The sequence below is a fragment of the Ailuropoda melanoleuca genome, chromosome 6, assembly GCF_002007445.2.
Source record: "Ailuropoda melanoleuca isolate Jingjing chromosome 6, ASM200744v2, whole genome shotgun sequence".
Classification (NCBI taxonomy): Eukaryota; Metazoa; Chordata; class Mammalia; order Carnivora; family Ursidae; genus Ailuropoda; species Ailuropoda melanoleuca.
Window position 1 is genome coordinate 73,916,060 of NC_048223.1, and position 23,427 is coordinate 73,939,486.

General features: G+C 57.3%; 1 protein-coding gene across 1 annotated transcript in view; it reads left to right on the forward strand.

Moving 5' to 3' along the window:
* Window positions 1-23,427, forward strand: part of COL13A1 (collagen type XIII alpha 1 chain) — a 142,742-nt gene that overhangs the window by 94,786 nt on the left and 24,529 nt on the right. Inside the window, exons 16-27 of the mRNA XM_034662615.1 lie at window positions 1,217-1,243; window positions 2,061-2,096; window positions 11,554-11,598; window positions 12,540-12,572; window positions 13,266-13,292; window positions 15,768-15,821; window positions 16,632-16,718; window positions 18,303-18,356; window positions 19,502-19,546; window positions 19,935-20,003; window positions 20,882-20,905; window positions 22,659-22,721. Coding sequence (XP_034518506.1) covers window positions 1,217-1,243; window positions 2,061-2,096; window positions 11,554-11,598; window positions 12,540-12,572; window positions 13,266-13,292; window positions 15,768-15,821; window positions 16,632-16,718; window positions 18,303-18,356; window positions 19,502-19,546; window positions 19,935-20,003; window positions 20,882-20,905; window positions 22,659-22,721 — 564 coding nt within the window. The remainder of the gene's footprint in view (window positions 1-1,216; window positions 1,244-2,060; window positions 2,097-11,553; window positions 11,599-12,539; window positions 12,573-13,265; window positions 13,293-15,767; window positions 15,822-16,631; window positions 16,719-18,302; window positions 18,357-19,501; window positions 19,547-19,934; window positions 20,004-20,881; window positions 20,906-22,658; window positions 22,722-23,427) is intronic.

Genomic DNA, 23,427 nt, shown 5'->3' on the forward strand with positions numbered 1-23,427 from the left:
GTGGATTTTCGGGCTGCTGGGCCTATTTCGGAGTGAAAAGTTCCCTTCTGTGCTATAGATCCCTGAACATGAATGTTTGTGTGCGTCTCTGATACTCTCACTGCAAAAGATGCCCAGATGTGGAATGGCTAGTCAGTGATGTCCCTGCCACTCGTCCCTGTCACTCATCGAGTACGGCCGCCTTCCTGGTCGCCGGGCCTCACACCTGGGCCCCGCAGCTGCTCTGGGTGTAGGGTCCCTCCAGGCCGGGCAGCGGCTCTGGGCACCCAGGGCACCCAGCTTGGTAGCTCAGCTCAGTGAGAAAACCTGCCCAACTTGACCTCCACAATAGATTTTAAATATTTCTGTGTTTTGGGACCCCGGGGAGGAAGATTAGTCTCACTTCCATGGGTTTGTAGATGGGAACACGGAAAACCTGAAAGGAAGTGAAATTTAGGGAATTAAACCAAACCAAGCAGAGAGAACCCCCCCAAAAAAACCCTCAAAATCCACTTCTTTACTGACCCCTACCCCCCAAACGTGTTGGGTTCCCATTCACTGAACCCAAGCCAGGTGGTTTTCTTTGTTAGGTTGTGTATAAAGGAAAAAAAACCAAGAAACGTGTTTTGAAACCCATGGAAACAGACCAGACTCGGGCATCTTGCTTTTCTCCAGCCTGTGGGTGCTGCCCAAACCTCGTCCCCAGACCGCAGCGGAGCCGGGCTGCCCTGCCTCTCCCTCGGGCTTCCGCAGGCCCGGGGCCCACACCACCTCCCCATGGCCGAGGGCTGTGGTCACAGCCCCCTGGGCCCAAGGAGACAGAAGGCTCCCCCGAAGCCTGTCAGGGTCCAAGGCAAAACCAAGGCTCTGCTGGGCAAGGTCGGCGTCCCAGGGAGGGGTCCCAATTAGGAGGTGGGTGGGTGGGTGGGGACATGGACCAAACCACACTGTCATTTTAACAGGCTGCCGCTGACCTATTTTCCAGTGGGTGAGCACAGCGGAGATGCCCACGGCGCCCACATTGACTCCAAAGGGAGCTGTGAGCCTGTTGTCCCCACGCGCTCTCCACAGGTTTCAGGCACCATTCCAGGATCCTCTAGAACTGTTCTCTAGCACCTCCAGAGCTCATGAGAGCTCCTCGGGCACTCCTCCGCCCCCAGCCCCTGCGGTCAACACGCCGACCTGCCCGGTCGGCCAGCAGACTCCATCTCCACTCACCCTGCTCTTGCTTCCACAGGGCTTACCCGGGCCTCCTGGACCGAAGGTGAGGGCCCATCCGGGGGAGGCCCTGCATGGGTGGGACAGCGGTCTGCGGGAGGAAGGGAGGCAGCATTGCAGGCTACTGAGCGAGGAGCTGAGAGTGACTTCCGCGAGAGACAGGTCACGTCTGGCTCACTTCAAAGTGCCACCCTCCTCTTGGGAACTGCTTGGCCCCCACAGAGACTGCACCTGTGTGGCCAGCACAGCGGGTGCTGTGCCCAGTATGGAGGCTGTGCTCCCACCCCCCGAGGAGCTTAGAGTCTGGCTGGAGACTCCAGGTTGATGCCCAGGGCACTGTCACACCATCCCAGTAAGAGAGGGATTCGTACAGAGTCAGAACTGGAAGTGACCTCCAGAATCATCTGGTCTCTTGGGAGACTTCGTTTTGGAAGCCCACTGTGTCAAACTGACTCTGCCTCTGAAGCGGGGGACCCTGGGGCTCTGGGGGCCAGAATTTGCAAAGCATTGACCCTGCCCAAGCATTTTTTACACACGTGGAGGCTGAGAGCCCCAGGGGAAGGTGACTTGTCTAGGTTCGGCAGGGAGTCGGCGGTGGAATCACAACCCAAATGCAGGTCTTCTGGGCCCCTGCCAGGTGGACCCTTGCCACCACACCCCCGCCTCTGCAGGGTGGGGACTTGTTCTGAAGAGAGGAGACTCCGTTGGCCTCAGAGGAAGCAGAGCTATTGTTCCCGGGAGGACTGGAGGTCAGGAGGATTTGCAGTTGTTGAGAAGAGGAGTGGCAATGTGAGGGCAAGAGCGCAAGCCAAAATGGGGCATTTGGGAAAATCCCGGTAATGGTCTTCTCTTTGTTCCCCCAGGGAGACCCAGGAATCCAGGGCTACCACGGCCGGAAGGTAAGGGGGAGAGGGAGGGAAGGACGCAACCCCCCCAGTGGTAACCCAGGTAGAGCTCCAGCACAGCTCCCCCAGGGGCAGGACTCGGTCGCGTGCGCACATGCATGTTTGCACACACACTTGTCCAGCATGAGCCTCATATTTCTGAGGTCGGCTGGACAGGAGTTTGTGTCTCCACTTGAGGGAGGAGGAGGCTCAGAGAGGCAGGGCCTCAGGCCATCAGTGGCCCAGCCCGACCTCAGACCCAGGTGGGTCTCCTACCGCCAACCTGGGTCCCTGTGTCTGTACCAAGGCAGGCCAGGTTCTCACTGGCCCCCTGAGGGCCTGGTAAATGGGAGCAGATTACCAGGGCCCACCCTGGGCAGAGCTCCATGCTGAGCATGGTGGGGGCTATGGGGTTGCGGGGTCCCCTCCCTGCTTTCTGGCAACTCGCAGTCTAGAGAGACAGAAAGATTCCTGTACGAATAATCCTGGTGAAGGCAGAATGGGCTAAGTTATCATCACAGAGTGTTGTGTGAATATGGGTGGTGGGGGGTAGAGAGGTGAATTCCAGGTGGGGAGGGGTTTGGAAAGTCTTCTGGGAGAAGACAACCTGCAAGCTGGTGAGTGGGTGGGTGTATCAGTAACCTATAGCTGTGTAACAAACCATCCCAAACCTCCTGGCTTATAAGGATGATTTATCTCTCGTTCTGCTTCTGTGGATGGGCCATCTGGGAGTCCTGCTGCTGTCCTCTGGGCTCACTCCTGCAGTTGTGTCAGATGATGGATGGAGAGGCCAAAGAGGCCAAGACGTCTCATCCACATGCTGGGTGGCCGGTGCAGGCCATGGGCTGGGGGTTCTGTTCTCTCCGCCCCCAGTAGGCCATACAGCTTTTCTTACAGCATGGTAGGCCCAGCACAGTGTTCAGACCTGCCAAGTCTGAGTGCATGAGAGCTTTTCCAAAGCGTTCATGGCCATCACACTTTCTGAGGTCCTTTCGGTCAAAGCAAGTCACATGGCCAAGTCATGAGGCTTTGGTGGGGTGAGGGGAGGGGGACTCCGCCTCCACTTCTTGTGGGAGGAATAGCAAAGCATTCATGGCTATATTTAACCCACCACTGTGGTCCTTCAACCAGCAAATCTGAAGGGACATGGCATTTTAGACAGGGAAACAATTTGAGCAAAGGCCCAGAGGTGGTCATTACAATAACAATAATAACACAAACACAACCCTCACAGTAGTGACCGCTTACTAAATGCCTACCACGTACCCGGGCCGTCCTGCGTGAGCGCCCTGTGAGGCTGCTACTGTTCTCCTATTTAACAAATGAGGAACGTGAGGCTTGCGCGACGCCTCATGGCTCATGAAGGGCAGAGCAGGAACTCAAACCCAGGCCTGGGTCCTTCCCGTGGCACCACCCGCTGCCCGGAGCCCCGCGCAGCCCTCTGGAGCCCGGACCCTGGCTCCAGGAGAAGAAAGGAGGCAGGAGGGAAAAGAAGGACAAGAAGGGGGAGGGAATTGGGAAAGGGACAGATTGCTCTGGAGAAGAACATTCCTCGCACTCTATAATCGGGCAGCTGCCATCACCGCATTGTTTTATGGGTGCTTGGGGGGTGAAATGGCAAGACCTAAGAGACCTTTAATTAGTTCTGCATAAACTGAGAAGTGTGTATGGTGTCAGGAAGTGGGAATTATAGCTACTGTGGTTGCTTGCATCCGCGCACGCAGACCCGCAAGATTTACTACCTCCTGGTGCAGGGCAGGCAACCAGACGTTCCCCCGGGGTCATAGTGATGCCAGTGGCTGGCAGCCGTCCCATGGCGGGCATCTGCATGCGCGGGCCAACTGGAAATATGGCTCAGCCAGAAAGGAGCTTGGGGGTCTGTTGTCCGGAGGATGGAGAGGCCTCCGCTTAAGGCTGTGGCGTCAGGTAACTCTCAGGGGACAACGGGTGGCTGTCCCACGGTCCCAGCCCCACTGTGGAGCCAGTGACCACTATCTCCAGGCAGAAGTTTGCTTCCCATCAGAGTTCTGAGGTAAAGACGCCAATGCCCAGGGACAGGTGCAGCAGAACTTCCCGCAGCTGGCTCAGGCAAAGTTCACTCCGTCCCCATCCCACCTGGTCCTTACCGTGGCCCATTAGAGCTCATTATCCCCCCCGCCCACGCCCCGGTACAGATGAGAAGTTCAGAGAAGTTACTGCTTTGCCCAAGGTTTTAGAGCTGGTGAAGGATCATGCTGGACCTGGAAGCCAGGGGTCATGAGCCCAAGCCCAGAGGCCGGTCTTCTTGTTCGGGCACAGAAGTGAGTGCTTCCTCAGAGGGTCTCAGCCTAGGCTGAGCTAACTGCCCTCCTCCCCGTGCCTTCTCTGGGATATGGAGACTTATCTCCCAAGCTCCTTCTTTGTCCATCAGTTCTCTCTTTTTCTCTCTCCTCTCTCGGCTTAGAATGGGGCATGGTTGCGGGGGGAGCTAGCAGCTGGGAAGACAAGTTTTCCCCCACCCCACCACCCAGGGAGGAACGAGTGAGCGCTGGTGGGTGGGAACACCCAGCTGGAATAGAGCATGGGAATGCCCCTGTGTTTGGGGTGTAAGGGGAGCCCATCGGCTAACCGACAGACCCTCCACGTCTGCTTCTTTGTCCTGTCCTGGGGACTTGATACACATGCAGGGAGGCCTTTCTTTCAGCAAGGGTGGAGTTTAAGTCTTAGCAAAGACGTTTCTTGGCCTGCAGAGTTTGCTAATGATTAGTTCCATCCATCATCACCACCGCTGTCACCCCCAGGCAGCTGGACCCAGCCTGGCATCCTCTCAAAGGCCAGCCAGGCCAGCAGGGCAGGCTTCCTCTCTAGCGCCTTCGGATCAAAGCCCAGTGTGGCCAGCAGGCCCTGTGCTGCTCCCACCCTGCTGGGGACCAGCCCTTCTGCCTAGACCCTGAGCACAGGGTTGCACACCCATGTGGTACTAATTTGATCCAAATTTATGACCACCCATCTACTTTAAATACATTGTAAGTTGCAAAGTGTGTTTAAAACATTACAACCTTGGCTCTCTTTCAAGGGATTGATGGGTATTGTCAGACTGTCTGTGGATCACAAAACCTGGTGAGAGCTTATCTGTAAGCACGTCGGTCCGTCTGACTCGGCAGTGGGGAGGCATTGACGCACGGGCAGTCTGGGGGTAAGCCTTGGGGTTCTTGTGAAGGACCATGACTAAAGCATACAGTCCCTTCCCGCAGGCCAGCGGCTGTGCATTTCCAGACCAGAGGAGGCAAGATGTGCCAGAGCGGCTTCTGACGGCACTTAGGCCTTCTAGAGGCTGTGGGGCACCCAGGGGAGAAGGTCAGATGGGCCCTAAGGTCAGATGTCTAGGGCACTGGGGTGAGGGTGAGAGGAGCAGAAGCTTGCCCACCCAGCCCAGGTTGGCTCCCCACCCTATGGCCATGCTGGTCCTTCTCGCCCCTCCTCAATCCTTCCACAAAAGGCCACGATCACTCCGCTCTGCCGGTCCGAGCAGGGAGCCACGTGGGTGGACAGGCGGCTGAGGAATGGCAGCCAGCGTTATTACAGCTGCCTGCTGGCCTTTCCAACAGGCCAGCTGCAGACGTGCCACTGTGCCTGCATCAGAGTACTGAATCCTTAGAACAACCCTGAGAGGAAGGCTTTAGTCTTAGCCCTAATTTACAGATGAGCAAACTGAGGCCCCCAGAGGTGAGTTCTGGAAGGTCCACAGCCAGGAAGTAGAAAAACCAGTTCTGTCTTACCCCAAATCCTTGCCCTGAATAACTTTATTACCTGGGCCCTATGAGCTGGGAGAGGGGGCAGGTGCCATGACTTCTGATTTCCAGTAGGCCCTCCTCCCCTAGAAGGAAAGAAGGGGGGGGGGCTGGGCTGATTTCCTTCCTGAGAGAAAAGGCTATGGCTGGATCCGGGCCTTTCTCTGAGCTTCCTAGGCTCTCTGCGAGCCGACCTTGAGGTCCTTGATGTGTTTCAGTCAAAGAACCCAGGAAGCGGACGGCTTTGTCCATGGGCACCGATCCCCCAAATGATTCCCCCAAGGACTTAGCATGGTCCCGGGATTTCCATTAAAGGCAAGAAAAGGCGGCTTGTCTCAGGCCCCCACCACCGCTCTTCCTGAGACCCCCTGGACCCCTCTGGCTCTCAGAGGGCCTGAGGAACCCCAGGCCTCATGCGGCATTCACGCACAGCAGAGCACTCCATGCAGAGAGAAGCCACAGACACAGGAGACTCCTGGGGTGGGGACAGCACTTTCTTTCAAAGCCGTGAAATCCCACTGGGGACATCCAGACCATTTAAAATAAAACAGAGCAGGGATCTGAGACATGGGCCTCCTAACTGAGGCCTCGTGGGGGCTGAGAGTCTCACCCCGCCGGCCTCCAGCCCCCAGCTTGTGCTCTCTGGGCCCTGTTTCTCCCACACTCCAAAGCCCACAGATTAATTAGAGCTGACTTTTCTTTTTGGAGCTAACTACAAAATCAACCGATCTCAAATCGAGATTACAAGCCAGCCGCCCTTCCAAAGCCCTGGCCTTCGATGGGGCGCCTGACCCCGGTAATTCCCCAGATTACTTCCTGCCGGCCCTAATTACCAGAGGACCTGGCATCTCCCCGGTTCCAGTCCTCCCCTGTCTGGAGCTGGCTGGGGCAGCAAAGGAGGAAATGAGCTGCCTTTTCCTGGAAGGGAGGCCTAGGAACCCTTTAGGGCAAAAAGAGACATTAGCCCGCCTCACCCGGCTTTCCCAGCCCAGGAAAGGGCCCTGGTCCAGGCCCAAGGCCTGAGCCGCCTGCTGGCCTCCCCCCGCAGCCCTCCGCACCGGCTCTCAGACAGGCCTTCCCCTTCCCTGCAGAGAACAAAGAGTCTGTGTGTGGAGCTGCTTCGCCGGGCCCTCCCCATGGCGCTGGGCTGCCGCGGGAGCTTCCCACGAGGGAGGTCCATTCATCTCCCCACACTCCTCTGGCCTGACCTCTGCTTGGCTGGGGAGCTGACCTTGAAGCCCCCCACCTCCCTCCAGGCTGTGTCTTCTTGCCAAGTCCCTGCCCTGCTTATTCAACAAACAGTAAATCACCAATTAAGAGGCCACTCCCACAGGACAGGAGCGTGGCCATTTTGTGCTCCAAGGAGCTGGCTTCCATCCTGTCTCAGTAAACGAGGGGTCCCTCCACCTGGAAGCCAGGACCAGAATAGAAAACCTAGTGATGCTGCAAGACGCTCTGTGCCAGGCCCGCTGGAGAGTCAACGGCATCGTAAAATCAGGGCTAAGACGGACCTTCAAGGTCATTCGAGGCAGCCCCCTCTCTACCCACCTGTGCTCCCCCAGAGCTTTCTTAGCCACAGTGACTGGAATCTACCCCTTCCCGGCCAGCAATCAGGCATGGGTTCTTGGCAGCCTCTTGGTTAAAGAGCCAGGCTCCTCGGTGGTGGGATGTCCTGGCCTGGGGGTTGCTGACCTGGTTCCCCTGTGGCCTCCGCCGTCCATGCTCTGTGCCCCTGGGCGTGCGCAGAGTGCCCACCTCTCCCACTGCTGAGTGGCGCAGATGGGGTCTCTAGGAGCCACTGCGGGAGCTCCTGAGGTCCTACTGGGAGGATAAGGAAAGGCAAAGATAGAGGGGATAAATTGGGGACCTTGGACTTGGACAGACTATGAGAATTCCCTCTGTACTTAAGATGAAGACACTTGCAAGTTAGTGAATCTAAATTCGGCACAATTCCAAACTTAAACTTTCTAAACAAGAACACTGTTAAGAAGGGAAATGGGGGGCGCCTGGGTGGCACAGCGGTTAAGCGTCTGCCTTCGGCTCAGGGCGTGATCCCGGCGTTGTGGGGGGAAAACTGTGCGAACAGAAGTCATGGTCCGCCTTTTAGCAATAGCTGCCAGAAACCCCCTTCTCACTCCCTGCAGACAGGTGCCCTTGTCCACAGCTACTCCAAAGTCCTTGACAATGACTCAGCCCTGTCTCACTTCACAGACCCAAACATCAGTGCTTCCTGGTGTCAGACTGGGCCAGTCCCCAGGGCAGAGGTCAGGCTGGGGTAAGCCCAGCCTGATGAGAGTGGAATGAGCCTGCGGGGTGGGGTCAGCGGGGGGCACCCCTGCTTCCTGCCCGACAGAGGGGTAGGAGTGAGGGAGGCCTGAGATGGGATCAAGAGAGCCTGGGTCATCTGTAGAATTAAGAGACTTGACCCAGAGGGCAGGGAAAGGGCAAAGGTCAGCCACGCTAACGAGGAGGGCTGCCTCCTTTGGAGGCCCTAAGGGGCCCGGATTTCCCTGGAGAGGGTGGTTTTGTCTTTACATACAAGCCTGCGCAGGCTGAGGACAACCCCAATTAGCGGGAAACCCTCACTCCCGGGGTTCGCTCTGCACTGCTCCTGCTGCGATTGGAGACAGAAGCCCAGAGATGGGGCTCGAGCAGACCCCACCCCACCCCCCTGGCTGAAGCATCTGCAGCTGTTCCCCTGGGTAGGAGGGAGGGAAAGCAGAGACCCACTGAGACCCCTCCTAGACCAGCATTTCCCTCACAGCCAAACTCCCTCCTCCACAACCTTGCTCTGCGGCTGCCAACAGACCCAGGGTCCCCCCCCAGCTCCGGCCTCTCCCGGCCTAAAGCCTCAGCTAAAGGGGTGGAACAGTGGTGGGCAGGTGGTCTCTAGTTTAACTCACTTTGCAGAGGAGAATCCTGGACCCAAAGTGGGAAGGAGGTTTGCCTAGGGTCACACAGCCTTCCTGACTCCCAACCATTTCCCCCAGCTGGAGGCTGGAAGAGGCAGGCAAGGGCATTGAGGAAAGGCTGAGCGAAAGACCAGGGAAGAGGAAGGGCCAAGCTGATCTCCCACCTGTAGCCCCCACCCCAGGGGACCCTGCCTCGGGGTGTCTTTGGGGCTAAGTCAACCCAGTTAGGGCGGCTGGAATGTTAGCAGGAGATCCTGGTCCTCTGAAGGAGACAGTGACAGGGGCCCTCAGCTGGCACTCCTGAGGAGGGGGCTCTGACACCCTGGTGGCCACAGTCGCCAGACTTCTGAAAAGGTCCTGTGGCGCCCTCTGCTGGCCACAGAGCAGACCTGCGGTGGCAGGCGGGGTCTAGCCCAGCTCCTTCCTCCCTGCCCTGCGTGTGGTTAAAGACCCAGCCCCCTGCCCCAGAAGCTGTCCCCCCTACACTAACCCCTTCACCCTTATGAGGCACGGACCCGAGGACCCTCCAGCTGAGAGGGGCTTTAGAATCAGCCCATCCTGTGCTTCGGGTTAGCGTACGACCCTGCGTACCTGGGCTTTAGCCAAAAAAGACCTGTGTTCAAATTCCAGCTCTGCACGACCTTGGTGAGCGTACCTGGCCTCCCTGAGCCAGTTTGTTCACCTGTGAAACAGGAATAAAATCCGTTGCCACATCGGAGAGGAGTCTTGGAGATTGAGTAGAGGAAAGATGGAAAGCTTTTAGCCTTGTGCCAGACCCATGGTGGACACAGTAAATGGCATGTAAGAGGGATTTCCCAGAATGTGGGGCCTGGGGCAGTGACTCCTCTGCTGTGTTCGCTTCCTGACTACAGCTCCACTAACCTGCCTGCGGCTCAGGGGTCCTGGTGGGCCAGGGTCAGAAAGGGCTCCTGTGTTTGGAGCTGAAGATTCTGGGCCTTTTGCAGAACGCAGAGACTCAGCAAGGAGGATGTACATGAACCATCCCAGACAGACATTAATTCGCGCGTGCAGATTGCAAATGCTGAGTGGTCCCCACTGCACCCAGGAACCAGGACTGGGTGTGGGCATTGCAAAAGGCCTCACAGAGGAGATGGTATTTGACCAAGGCCTCTAACAATGATCAGGGTGTTGAGTTAAGGGAACAGCAGAAAGGCGTAGAATCCTGGGGCACCTGGGTGGCTCAGTCGGTGAAGCATCTGACTCTTGATTTCAGCTCAGGTCATGCTCTAAGGCTCTTGAGATCAAGTCTCACGTCAGGCTCCTCGCCCAGCCCTGGGCATGGAGCCTGCTTGAGATTCTCTCTCTCCTTCTCTTTCTCCTTCTCTTTCTCTCTCTCTCAAAAAAAAAAAAAAAAAGGCATAGAATACTGAAAATAGGTGGTGTTTTCAGGGAAACAGGGAGTAGGTCTCAGGATGCCAGGTGATGAGGCTAGGGAGGAAGGGGAGGAAGGAATGCCTGGCCCCTTTTCTCTGGGCAGTGCCGGGCAGCGGCTGTTTCGCAGGAAGGGAGTGTTACTGTCCAGCCTGTGTCCTGGGGAGCTTCCCCGGATGCGAGCGCCAAGGCCCAGTCATGGAGGAGAGAGGCTGGAAGAAGTTCTAGCTTTGGCGAGCAGAAGGGTGGGTAGGACTTCCCAGATGATGGCGGAGAAGGGAGGAGAGCAGCGGAAAAGATGGAGGCCGTGTGGGACCATTTTCCCCCTCTGCCTGTAAGCCTGTGGTAACTCGGCCTGGCCTGAAGGCCACAGCTCTTAAGACCTGAGTGGGGAGGCTGGGCAGGGACACGGTCTGTCAGGACCCCCGTGTTGCCATCGCCAGCCTTCAGGTTCCTTCGGAAGCAGGGAGCTGCGGCAGGGAGCTGTCCCCTGTCGCTGCTGGCATTCAGAGCCTGGGTTGGGGCTTCATTTGGGGTTCAACTCACGAAGACAGGAGCTGCCCTCCTTCCTCTCCTGAGCACCAGCCCCTTCTCACATAGTAGGTTAGTCTTGACTCATCTACTCTTGACCTCCATTTGTCACTAGCTGTCATCTCTGACCCCATCTCCTTCCTGCCCTTCCTGAACTCACACCCCCACTCCATAGGTCTGGCATTTTCATGGGGAGGGAAAAGAGGTTGAGGAGAAAGATGGGACACTGCTGAGATCGCAGAGCAAACCCCATGATGTCCAGAAGCCACAGCTCTCTTGGGGCCTCCGGATGGGTTTCAGGCAGCGCCCTGCCTCCACCCTCCCCCCAAACCACAGGCTGGCCCTCTGCCGTGCAGGGCCAAGACCCACGTGCCCTCGGGAAGGGTTAGACCCAAGGAAGCTGGAAGGAAGGGGAACCCTGGATGAAGAGGAGAGGCAGGAGCCCGTGTGGCTCAGCCAGCAGGTACCACAAGAGCAAAGCTTCAGAGCGAGGATGTAGCAAGAAGCAGGTGACCACGGGAGGGAGGGATGCGCAGGTGAGCGGCCAAGAGCACTGAGCTCTGCCCATCTGGGCCTCCGGCTGCCGATAGAGCCTGCGGAGCTGCTCCGGCATCCTCCTCGGGACCCGTTCTCTGCTGGTGAGCCTCTTTCTCTCGGGGCGCCTTCCGCGAGTTCACGTAGCTAAGAGGAACGGCCTGCGGTGGCTGCCGGGTCCTCAGAGCTCACCGTGAGCTGGACAGCTGTCGGAAGCTTCCAGACCAGCCAGCAGGGAGAGCTCGTAGACGTCCTTGCAGGCCATGCTTCAGGGGCCAAGGCCCCGGGTGAGTCTGGTCCTCTTCTCAGTGTTTCTTCTATTTCTTCCTTCAGGGAGAACGGGGCATGCCAGGGATGCCAGGCAAACACGGAGCAAAGGTACCCCCCCAAGCCCCAGTCCCCGGCAGCCCCTCCCCTCTCCCCGCTCCCCAGCAGCCCCTGCCTGAGCTCCAGCCCTCTCTCCCAAGCTCTGGGACACCTGGGTGCCCAACTCTTCCTCCTTCTCATATTCTCCGTGAAGACATGAGACAGGGTACACATTTCCTCCCCAGCCCTCTCCCCCTGCACTACCAGCTACTCTCCCAGACAACGGTGCTTCTGTTTGGCCCGTGAGCCAGCACTCACCAGTGCCCTCCTGGTGTGGCCCGGCCTCCTCCCGGGCATCTCTGGGTTATAAAAACCCTTCTCGGCAGCTCTGACTGCCGCCTCATGTGGGGAGTAGGGACTCCCTAAAATCACCTCCACTTGGGATTGACTAAGTGGTGCATTTGGCAGCCTATTTACCTCAAAGTGGCTGGTCTTGGGCTAATGTGGAAATGGGGTTCACTCCCAGCTGCTCCCCAGTCCATGAGGGCACAAGTCCAGAGAGTTCTCTGTAAGAAGAATCCCACCTGCCCACTCGGGGATGAAATCAGCCATCTCCCACTCTCCCCTTCTACGGGGCACTCCCTTCCACCGCCTTCCCTTCCCATCTCCTCTTCCTCCTTTCCTATCCCACTGAAGCCCTTCCCACATTGCACCCCAGAGATGCCCCCACCTGGACACTCCGGGGCTCCCTGCCAGGAGGGCTTGGGAGCTGAGCAGCTGGGTGGGAAGCCTAGGGAACCCAACTGGGCTGCTCAGAGCACCTCCCTTCCTTGGGACCCGTGCTCCCTGTGCCAGACTCAGCCACCCACCCTCGCTGTGGGTCTGGGCAGCAGGCAGAAGCAAGCAGTCTGCCTTCACATCCCCGCCCCGAGGGGAGCCTGGGAGGCTGGCCACTCCCTCCGTGCTTGCCCCAACTCCCAAAAGTCTCCATGCCTTTTTCTTCTCTTTGCCAGGGAGCTCCTGGAATTGCTGTGGCTGGGATGAAGGTCAGTGGAAGGTTATCACTCCGCACATTAGGGGCAGGATGGGAGGGAAAGAGAGTGGAAGACAGAATTGGGGCTTCAGGGACTCCCTGGGGTGGCCGCTGAGCCAAGGAGGGGGCAGATAGGGCTCAGAAACATTTCCCTTAAGGCAACGTGTATGCCATTAGGCACAACCTGAACTAGAGATGGGTAACTAAGCCTTGCAAAGTAAGTAGCGAAGGTTTCCAGCCTCGGCTAAAGCAGCACCCTGCCGGTGCGCAAGAAGACCCAGAGCTTTCCTTTGTACTTCAGACTCTAGCACCTGCATGCTCGCAAAGCTCCCGAGAGGAGAGCAGGAGTCCTTCCCCTGAAGCCCAGCCTAATGGCGTTTGGCGGCAGGCAGATGGATGGGGGCACCCAGAAGCCCAGATGAGGATCTCCCAGCAGCCCCACGGACAGGGGGCACCGTGTCCAAAGCAAATGCCCGTTCCTTCCTCTCGCTCCTGGCGGGGTGCCACATCCCTCACCTAGGGGAAGAGCAGGGAAGAGTCCAGGAGGCCTCCTTTGGCCTGGGACCTGAAGCCTAGGCAGAGGGAAGCCCTGGGCTGGCCAGATGCTTCACCGACCCCATGAGGACCTTTGCTCATTTACTCCTGCACTAGCTTCTCACTCTCTCTCCTTCATCTCCTTACCGGAGTCTTCTTTGTTTCCACACAGGGTGAGCCAGGGACCCCAGGAGCCAAGGTACTGATACAGAGGGAATGTTCTGGGCTGCATGGAGCATCAAGCATGGGGTGGAGGTGGCAGTGGCTGCTGTTGTTATGCCCTCGGTCCCCCTGAAGCTGGCCTGGAGCTGGGGGCCTGACTAAGCAGAGGAGGGCCCACCCAGGAGGGGCCTGCTGGTCAGGAATGCCTTCCCCTCCCTGGATCCTGGCCTGGAGCTCGGTCAGTTTGCTTGCACACCAGCTCCAGCAGGCAGTAACTCTTGTCCCCTGTTCCTGCAGGGCTCTGTCTCTCTTGTCTCATTCTATAAGGGGTGTAACATGAAAAAAGTTTCCATGCCAGTATGTTCGGGAAATACGGAGTCAGAATATTTCACAGGGTTTTTGTTTTGGGGGTGTTTTGGTTTTTTGTTTGTTTTTGTTTTACTGCAGGCCTTCTCAGGGCCTTTAAGATGCTATATGTATATCGGGAACCTCTAAAACTGTCATCTCTGGTGTAGCATTTTCAAACTTTTTGACTAGAGCATCCTTTTTTTAAGAGGAACATCTCATGGGACTAGTAGTCTGGAAACGCTGGTTTACGATCACTGTCCACTATACCCCTCACTACCCCCCCAATCCTCTTATCAGTGACTTTCTCTTCTTACCCCAAAGGGAAACTCAGGAGCAGCAGGGAAGCCAGGGCCCCCAGGTTTGCCGGGAAAGAGGGGGCAGAGGGTAGGATACTGTGTCTCTGAGTGTGTGTCCCCTTCAGACTGGCCTCTGTGGTCCTCCCACTCCCTGCCCCACCCCCATGGCTCGTGTGCTGCCTGCAGTGTGTTTGGGGTGCATGTGTCCCCAGGAAGAGGGGTGTGCCAGGGTGGCCTGGCACAGCTTCAGAAATCCTGCACTCGGGAACACACCTTCCCTCCTCGAAAGCATCGGTTCCCAGGAGGAAAGACCAGCAGAAGGAAGGCCTTCCTTCCCTCCATTCCCACTCTGCCATGGCCTCCATAGGCCATGCACCCTTCCCCTTTAGACTCAGCCTGTCTCAGGGCATGCCCCAGCTCAGGCACACCCCAGCCACGGCCAGGCAGGGCTGGGGTGGGGGGCTAGAACTCACTTCCGCCCATCACCTGGGCCCTCACCTGGCTCCCTCCCCTCCCTTGCGAAGCTCCAGGCTCTTACGTCATTCAGCTTCTACCCAAGGGCAGGTGGCAAGGGGATGGCACCTAAAGACTTGGTGTGGCATCCTCCGTGGCTCCAGTTGGAGAAGTCATCGAGACACCCGGCAGTTTATGACCCCAGGGCCCTCCGTTTCTATTATTAACTCCATCAAGCTGTGGAGAGGGGGGCCTGAGCACTGACCTGCTGGGGAAGTCTCGGGGTGCTCTCCTGATACGGGACACTCTGGGAGTGCAGAGTGCCGTCTTCACGGTGTACAAGATGGAGCTTCGGGAGAGCTGGGGAGCGGGCCTGCCTCTGCCACTCGAGGCGGGGGGTCACTCCCGGCCACGGAGTCTCTCCATCTACACAGTGAGAGCAGGGCTCTGTGATGCATGTCATGGGAGAGAAAGTTCTTCATGGCGGAAGAAGATGCTCAGGGCAGGCTATTAGCTTGCGAGGGCTGCCCGAACAAAGGACCACGGGCTCTGTGGCTCAAGCGACAGAAGCTTACTGTCCCACAGTTCTGGAGGCCAGAAGCCTGAGGTCAGGGTGTCACCAGGGCTGGTGGTCTCCACAGGCTGTGAGGGAGAATCTGTCCCCTGCCTCTCTCCTCGTTTCTGGCGGTTGGCTGGCATCCCTGGCGTTCCTTGGCTTGTAGAAGCGTCACCCCGATCTCTGCCTCCGTCTTGACATGGTGTTCTCCTGGGCATGCATGTCGCCATGTCCAAATGTCCCCTTTATAAGGACACCAATCATACTGGATTATGTATGACCTCATAAGTCCACTAGTTACATCTGTAGTGACCCTATTTCCCAAGAATGTCACATTTCGAGCTACAGGAAGTTAGAACTTCAATATACGAATTTTGGCAGGATGCAAGCCAACCCATCCCAGGAAGACTTCTCGAAATAGTCCTCCAAAGGAGAAGTCTAGCGAGATGGTGTTTGTCCTCCCTGGAGGCAGGGAGGAGGTCGGCAGAGACCGGGGGCCTCTAAATGCTAGACGTTTAAAAAATGAAAGGAGCAGAGCGGCTAAAAGGAAGAGCTTCCCCAACTACTGGCCTTCTACACTGCTCGCCTCTCCCCAGGAGACCCCCCGAAGGAGCTGAATGCTCTTGGTGCCTCTCACTTTGTACATGATAAGGGCCCAGCCCATATGGGAGCAGGAGAACAATGATCCAGGCCCCCACCAGCGTGAAGTGGCCCAAGGAGGGAGTCAAGTGCAGATGGGGGTCCGGCGGGAAGCGGCCCACAGAGGGGCAGGGAGGCAGCAGAGAGAAAGCCAAGGCTCTCTTTCCAGTCATCCTGGAGAGACCGTTCCTAAGCCTGCACTGTCTGCTTCCCTCCACAGGGCGAAAAGGGGGCTGCAGGCGCCCCTGGGCTACTAGGCCTCCTGGGGCAGAAGGTGGGTGTTGGCAAGTTCAGAATGGCGGGTTCTATGTAAAGGCCTTTGGGTTCATCTGCACCCACACTCCCGGCCCTGAACATCCAGGGGCCCCAGTTTCGGAGGTGTCCCTCCCAGACTGGGGGAAAGCAGCTGGGACACAGCTAGATTCGTGCATGGGGTACCACATGGGAGGCCCTGATTGGCAGAAAATGCCCATATTCAAAGACCAGGAGCTGTGACCTTGTCAGATGTCTTTGTGCCAGCTCTGAGCCTGTGCTCCCTGGTGCATGGGCTCCGGGACACTCCATTAAAAAAAGAAAAGAAAAGAAGGCTTGAGGCCAGATAAGTGTGGGGAGAGCTGCATGAGACAGCCCCCTTGGAATATCACAGGCCGCTTTCCAGTGGGGTCTCAGAGCACTCTGTGGGCAAGGAGCCCGGGCGGCTTCATTTCCCTCTGCCTTCCTTAACACCCGTTAGCCACCAGACCCTTTTTTTCACATATCAAATATTCCCCACCCCTGGAAGCAGGGTTCCATGGACACACTCTGAGTAACAGAGTCTAGACCCAAGGAGTGGTGGGTCTCTTGTTTCAGCTCCATACCTGCTCCCCTACAATAGCCAGGTCCCTTCTCTCCTCAAATCCCATGACCGGTCAGACCAGGCCGGGCTTCTGAGGGCCTCTGTGCCCAGCCTGGACCACGGGGTGGTCTGGTGCCCCCACTCCTGGGAACTGGGAGAGGAGAAAAGACAGGGAATGGCCACCTCCCTCCAGAGCTAGGAGGGCCTAGTGATGTTTACTCTCCCACTCTCTCCCCCTTCTGCCCCCAGGGAGAAAAAGGCGATGCCGGCAATTCCATCGGAGGGGGCAGAGGGGAGCCCGGCCCCCCAGGACTACCTGGGCCCCCAGGGCCAAAGGTGAGTTTCCCTGGGATCCACGCTCGAGGGAGATGCTCCCTGTGGCCTTTATCTTCAGCCCGTTCTTGAGGACTCTGTCAGGCACCTTGCCTTCTCTCCTGCTCCACATGTGTGTTTTTTCCAGTGGATTCTAGAATGACAATTTGGACTGAGCTCCTGATTTTAGTGGTGAGTGTTTGACTATGCAAGAGAAACAATCCGAGGGGAAATGGATGGTCCCAATGATTCAAAGAGCTATGATGTAACTGATTCAGGGACGGACGGCTGCAGGGCATAGGACAGACGGAAGGGCCCCCTGCCCAGGCGCTGAATACGAGATCGGTGATCAGTCGGGCCCCATCTGGTGCTGGCACCCAGGAGGCGGAGACTGGGGCCAAGTAGCAGCAGTGGGGTCAGCAGCAAATGGGACTGCCCTCACTTTCCTTACACTGGGTGGAAACTGCAGTGGTGAGATGCGGGTTTCCCGAAGCAGATGTCTCCTGCGATGCCTGGTTTACTCCAGCAGCCTGGGGAAGTGCGGATGGCCTCTTTCTTAGCTTCCAAGGAGAGGACTCGTTACATCTTCCAGACAACACACACATTCGCTCCACCAACCCGTATCAAGGGGCTGCTGCGGGCAGGGCCCTGCCTGGGCTGCGAGACTGCAGAGAGGCTGCACTCAGCTTGCTCACAACCCAGCAGGAGAAACAGACCCGCAGTCCACAGGGACGTGGTGGCGGGCGCCAGAAGGAAGCCCACAGACCGGCAAGATGAAGTGGCCAGAAGGGTCTCGGGCAAACGCCCACGTGCCCATCAGACCGTGGTGGGAAAAGAGCTCCCTGGCTTGAGCACCGGCTTTGCTAAAGGGGACGCCGCCTCTGGGCTCCGAGACATCCCCAGGGTCAGAGTCTGTCCCCGCGGCGCGTGGATCCCCGGCAGGTCTTGGGTTTTGATTTGAGGTTGGTGAAGTCTGGTCACTACTGTCCCTGCATCCTGGGACACAAGAGGGGAAAGCTAGAAGGCCATTGCCAAGCCCGTGTCCTCCTTAGGGCCAGGCAGAGTGCTGACTAAGGGAAGTACGCATGGGGGACCCCCTCCCATCTCTCTCTGCGTCTCCCATCCTAGGCCTCCTGGGCCCCCTCCCCACATGCCCGGAGCCTTCGTGGTCCCCTCTGCCTCCCAGGTGGGACCTGCTGAGATGTGCCCTCCCAAGTGTTCCAGGTTCCAAAATGACCTGCCTCCCTTTGTGGGGGGCAGATGGCTGTCCACACCTGAAGGCTGCAACAGAGCTGGCTTGTGTGTTATCCAAGAACCAGAGAGCACCTGGCACTGCGGGGTAGACCCCAGTACGTGGTGCAGAACTCAGAGGCGGAAAGGAGCAGACAGGGAAGGCTGCCAGGAGGAGGTGAGACCCAGGCTGGATCCACGGGTGGATGGGAGTCAGATGAGTAGAACGAGGCGAGTTAGTAGAAGCCAGTGCAGACAAAGACAGAGATCCAGACACCTAACACTGAGAACATCAACAGCAAAACCACCCTTCGGCCCCTCAGGGAGCTGGCCGAGCGGCTGTGCATGCCGTCAGCCCATGTCTCTCCTCTTCCCCAGGGAGAAGCGGGCGCTGATGGCCAGGCCGGCCCCCCGGGACGGCAAGGAGACAAGGTACGGAGGCTCCCAGTTCTGAGATGAGGGTCAGCTTGGGAGTTCAAGGCCTAGCTCAGGGAAAGCAAGAGCGTGGCTGTCCCTACAGTCGGACCCCAGGGCGTAAAGCTAACGGGTCGTGACTCCTGGTGGCTATCTCTCCTGTTGGCTTGGGAGAGCTTTCCACTAAGTCATCAGTCATGTCAAAGCTGGCCCGGGGATAGATGCTTGGGCTGGGGAAGGACCCAGAGCCCCTGCTTCTGTTAGCTTCCACGCCCCTGGCAAAAGTGGGTCTCCCACTTCTCCCCAGCTACTTCCTGTGGGAGGGTCAGGTCGAGGCTGCCCTGTGCCTCACAGGTGCTCAGGGACGAAAACGCTGTGGGGCAGGGAGGGAAGGGGCAGGTCACCGGCAGTCCGTGAGCTGGCCAGCTGTAGGGTCGTGAGGAGTCAAGTTATATTAAAAGCTCGGTTGTCTCTTTATATTTACTTTCTGCCTTGATTTTTAAAATGTGTCTTTAACATTAACATTGTCCCAGAACCACTGGACTGTGGTTTGTTTTCATGTATTCCCCATAGTTCTGTCCTGTTTCCAACAGGAACAACCCCCCTGCCCCTCCCCACTTTGGGAGGCTGAACGCTCCTAGTGCCTTACGCTGAACTGCCGTTCTCCATCCTGCAGTTTGGGGCTGTCCCCGGCAGAGAGGCCCCGGAGAGAACCCATGCTCCCTCCATGGCAACTATTGACCCCTCAGGCGATTGGCAAAAAGTTCCTGAGCTCTCACTCCTTGAGCCAAATGGAAATAGAGAGAAGCAAAGGGCCTGGTCCCTGGGCCCAAACACGTGGCTGCCGTAGGGGGCTGGGGAGAAGCGGCCAGGCAGGCGCAGGGACAGTCCGTAACAACTAGCCCAGGCCAGGGAGAAGGTCTTTCAGGGAGAAGCCAGAGGAGCCCAGAGGCACAGGGAGGAGCGCAGGCAGGAAGAGCTGCTCCCTGAAGGGGTGGGGCCTGCACTTTCCTGCACAGGAAGGTCTGCGGATTCCTGGCCCGAGCGAAGATGAGCCTCCCAGCCCCTCCATGGCCCCTGGCAATGGCCCCTCTGGGGACAGCAGGTGCTCTGGGGCCCAGCTCTTTTTGTCCCCATTTCATTCCAATTTTGTCCTGCAACAGGGGGAGCCCGGAGCAGCTGGAGACCAGGGACCAGCGGGCCCCAAGGTACGAGCACCTCCCCCAGGGTCAGAGCCCAGCACCCCGCTTCCCTGGGGTCACAGCGTGAACGGCTGGCCTCTGGGTCTTGAGGGGGAGGGAGGGAGAGAGACTTCTCTCTGCAGCCGCGACAGCCGTGCTGGGACTCAGTCTTCCCTCGGCCTGTCTAGTCCAGAGTTGTCGCCTAGAGTCTTCTGTGTTTGTTCTAGATCCTCTGGGCACCCTCTGTCAGTGTGGGGAACCCCCTGACAGGGTCCCCAGCCTGCAGCTCTGGGTCCTGCTGCGTACAGCTGGGCACAGCCCGCCTTGGCCACGACCCCGTCTAGTGGGGAGCGGGCAGCCTTGCCCCTCGGCCCTACGGCCCCGGCCCATGGTTCAGACCGCATTTTTCTTGCAGGGCACCAAGGGGGAACCAGGGAAAGGGGAGATGGTGGACTACAATGGAAACATCAACGAGGCTCTCCAGGTGAGTGGGAGCCAGCCCTGTGAGGTGCTGGTCCATCCCGAATTCTGGTCTTCAGTACCCCTTTCACATGGTGGAATCTGTCTTCCTGAAGCATGTCCCCCTTTTGCATCAGTTCAATCATATGTCAAGGTCATATGGTGGCCGCCCTTTACGACAAGGTTTGCCCACCTCAGCACCGTTGCCAGTCGGGGCGGGGTCATTTTGTGGGGAGTTGTGGGGAAGGGGGGCCCGGTATGTTGTAGGCTCTACCCACTAGATGCCAGGAGCACCCCACCCCTGGTTGACAACCAAAAATGTCCCCAAATGTCCCCTGGGGGCCAAACCGCAGCTTGAGAACCAGTCCTTTAAAGGAAACCCTGTAGGATCTGAGGATCCGTTTACACACTGTGCGACCCTGTCTGCATGCCAGCAATCGTCCCCCTGGTTTCTTGAGTGGCCCCCTATCTTCCTAGTCTGCATTCGGTGTTTACAAGGAAGCACGTCGGAGCCTTGAAATCTGGGTTCTGGGGAAGAGGGGAGAACAGGGGAGGTCCCAGTCAGTGACCAGGGAGAAGCAGAGATGTTGCGTCCTCCCTCTGTGACAAAGCGAAGGGAAGCCTGCATTTCAGGCCCTCCATTTCAGGGCCTGTCTGAGTCTGTGGTAGGACAGCCTCAGAGCAGTGGTGGTGAAATGTAGGGTATTCTCTTTCCAGTCTCTGCAAACCTCGGGGAGAGGTGGGGGCGGCATGGGGTCAGGAGGCACGGAGCCCATGACAGGGACTACCCCTACTGCGCTCCTAAAAGGGGCCCAGCTCCCATGTTTCCGTGCCTGGGCCAAGGGGAACCTCCAGACCGCTCTTGACTTGCTCTTCAACTGATTGTGTGGCATTGGCTTTTAGGAGATCCGAACGCTGGCCTTGATGGTAAGTCTTCTTCCTTCCCTTGGGCACTGGGCTGAGGGCTGGGGGCCTGGGCGGGGGACGCGGGGCCGGGGGAGGCAAGGACTGAGAGCTGGCCTCCAGAAAGCAGGGGCGGGGCTTCTGGGTTAGGACTGACCCTGAAGTACCAGGGCAGAGGGTGATCTGAGCCTGAGCAGGGACTCTCGGAGCCTCCGTTAGCCCGGGTCCCGGCCGTCCTCTGGAGCGGCTCTTGACCCATTCCACTGCACACTCGTGACGCAGCGTCGATGCTGGGTCTCCACGCAGCCGCGTCAAGGGGACGGAGGTACAGAGGAGGGTGCTTTTATGTTTCTCCTTGTACTCAACCTTCAGCTCATAAAATGCAACACCCTAAAAAATCAGGAGCTACACAACGTCCACTTTTTCACTTTTCCTAGAAATCAGTTTCATTTTCTGCACGTGGAAAACCAGTGAGTCCCAAGCCCAGATTTTGCCTGCGTACCGACTACCAGTGACAGGACTGTGGGTATTTGTAGTGAATATTTATGGTTAAAACAACTACCATGAGGTTTAACTTCCAGGTGGAGAGAAGAAAGGAGATCACAAAGTTCTTAGAATTTCATTTCACTTAATATTTTTATATTTTTTTTGTAAAGATGTTATTTATTTATTTGTGAGAGAGAGAGAGAAAGCAAGCATGCATGGGGAGAGGGGCCGAGGGAAAAACAGGCTCCCTGCTGAGTGGGGAGCCTGACACGGGGCTCGATCCCAGGAACCTGGGATCATGACCTGAGCCGAAACCAGATGCTTAACCCACTGAGCCCCCCAGGGGGCCCTCATTTCACTTACTATTTTTAGTGGCCGTATGCCACAGGACACTTAGGTTTGCACACACCCACACTCAAACAACAATCATATCTTGCCCCAACCCAGAGACTGGTATTAACATCACATGATTCTAGAATCAATGAGCTTCATTGGAGGACATTAAAACATTATTTGAAATAGCTCTCCAAAGCAAAACTTTCACGGGTGGAATCTTTTTTCTTTTAAAGTCAACCTCGAGGTCTCATTTACATACAATAAAATGCACCCACTTTAGCTGTGAAATTTGAAGAGCTTCAACAAATGTATACACCCATGTATCCACCACCCCAGGCACTCCAGAAAGTTCTTTCATGTGCCTCAGGAGTCAATCCCACACCTCCCCTCAGCCCCCGGACACCACTGATCTGCTTTCTGTCGTGGTGGATTAGATCTGTCTTTTCTGGAGTGTCGTCTGCGTGGACACGCACAGTGTAGCCGTCTGTGTCTGGCTTCTTTAGCTCAGCGTAAGAATGTCTGGGTCCCACCCTGCTTCATTGTTCGCGGCTGAGTAATAACGCACTGGATGGGTGTCGCACACCTGCACCTGTCGATGGATATTTGCATTGTTTCCTAGAGGCATTTTGAAGTCCCTATCAGGGGAGGTGAGATTTATCTTCTTGGAGCCCAGGGGTGCTCGGAGGGAGGAGGAGGGAGAGGCTGGTAGGCATGGCTCCAGGATCCGCCCCCCCAACCCCGACACTCTAACCCAGACATGCTCAGTGCTTATCTGCTTTACATTGTGAAGTCCCATGCTATTTCCTTTGCCAAAAAAAAAAAATGTTCTTGCCACGGATGAGATGTTTGAAAATGATCGATCCCCATAAACCAGCCTCCACATACACCCCTCTGACAACAGGGCACCCCTTCTTGGATGGAAAGTTCTTCCACAGGTCTTTCTTTTATTTCCTAGGGGCCCCCTGGTCTTCCCGGACAAATCGGCCCACCCGGAGCTCCAGGGGTCCCAGGCCAGAAGGTAACACTTGTCTTGACAAGGGGGCTGCAGACCCCGCAGAGGGACCGTGTGTGTCCCCGAGTGCGGGAGCCGATGGGTGACCCTCCCATCTTCCCTGCAGAGCCGCCACTACAGCATGGCCTCTGACTCCTCCCACTGCTCCCAGGCACCCCAGGCCCTGTCTTGCCCACATCACAGCCACCCCCACTGCTGCCACCTCAGCTCTGCCATTCTTCCCCTGCTGTCTGACTTGGGCGGCTGTAATTCACAGGCTTCTCGGATGTAGTGAAGTCTGGGTCTAGACAAGCCACTGCTTCAGGCAGAACCACGTGGGACCCCAACCCACCTGCTGGGGAACATGGGCCTGGAGCTCCTCCCCGATCTCCCCCTTCCTTCGTTCTCCACCTTTGCTCCCCCTTATACACTACCGCACTGCTGTGATTTTCGCAGAAGGCCCTGCATGTTTGCGCCTCTGTCCTCTGCTCATGAGGGCCCCTGCCCTGAAATTCCTTCCCCTTTTCCCTACCTTTCCAAGTCCTCATATTTCAACCCAGCTCCAAGGCCACCTCCTCCTGGAAGCCTCCCCTGATCTACCAGGCAGAATTCCCTGCCCTTTCCTCTCTGCTCCTCTCATAGCATCATTTTGCCTTGGTGATGTGGCTCATTCTTTATTGGCCTCAAAGACAGAGGCCAGATCTCCCTTATCTCCCTCCCTGCCCTAAAGAAG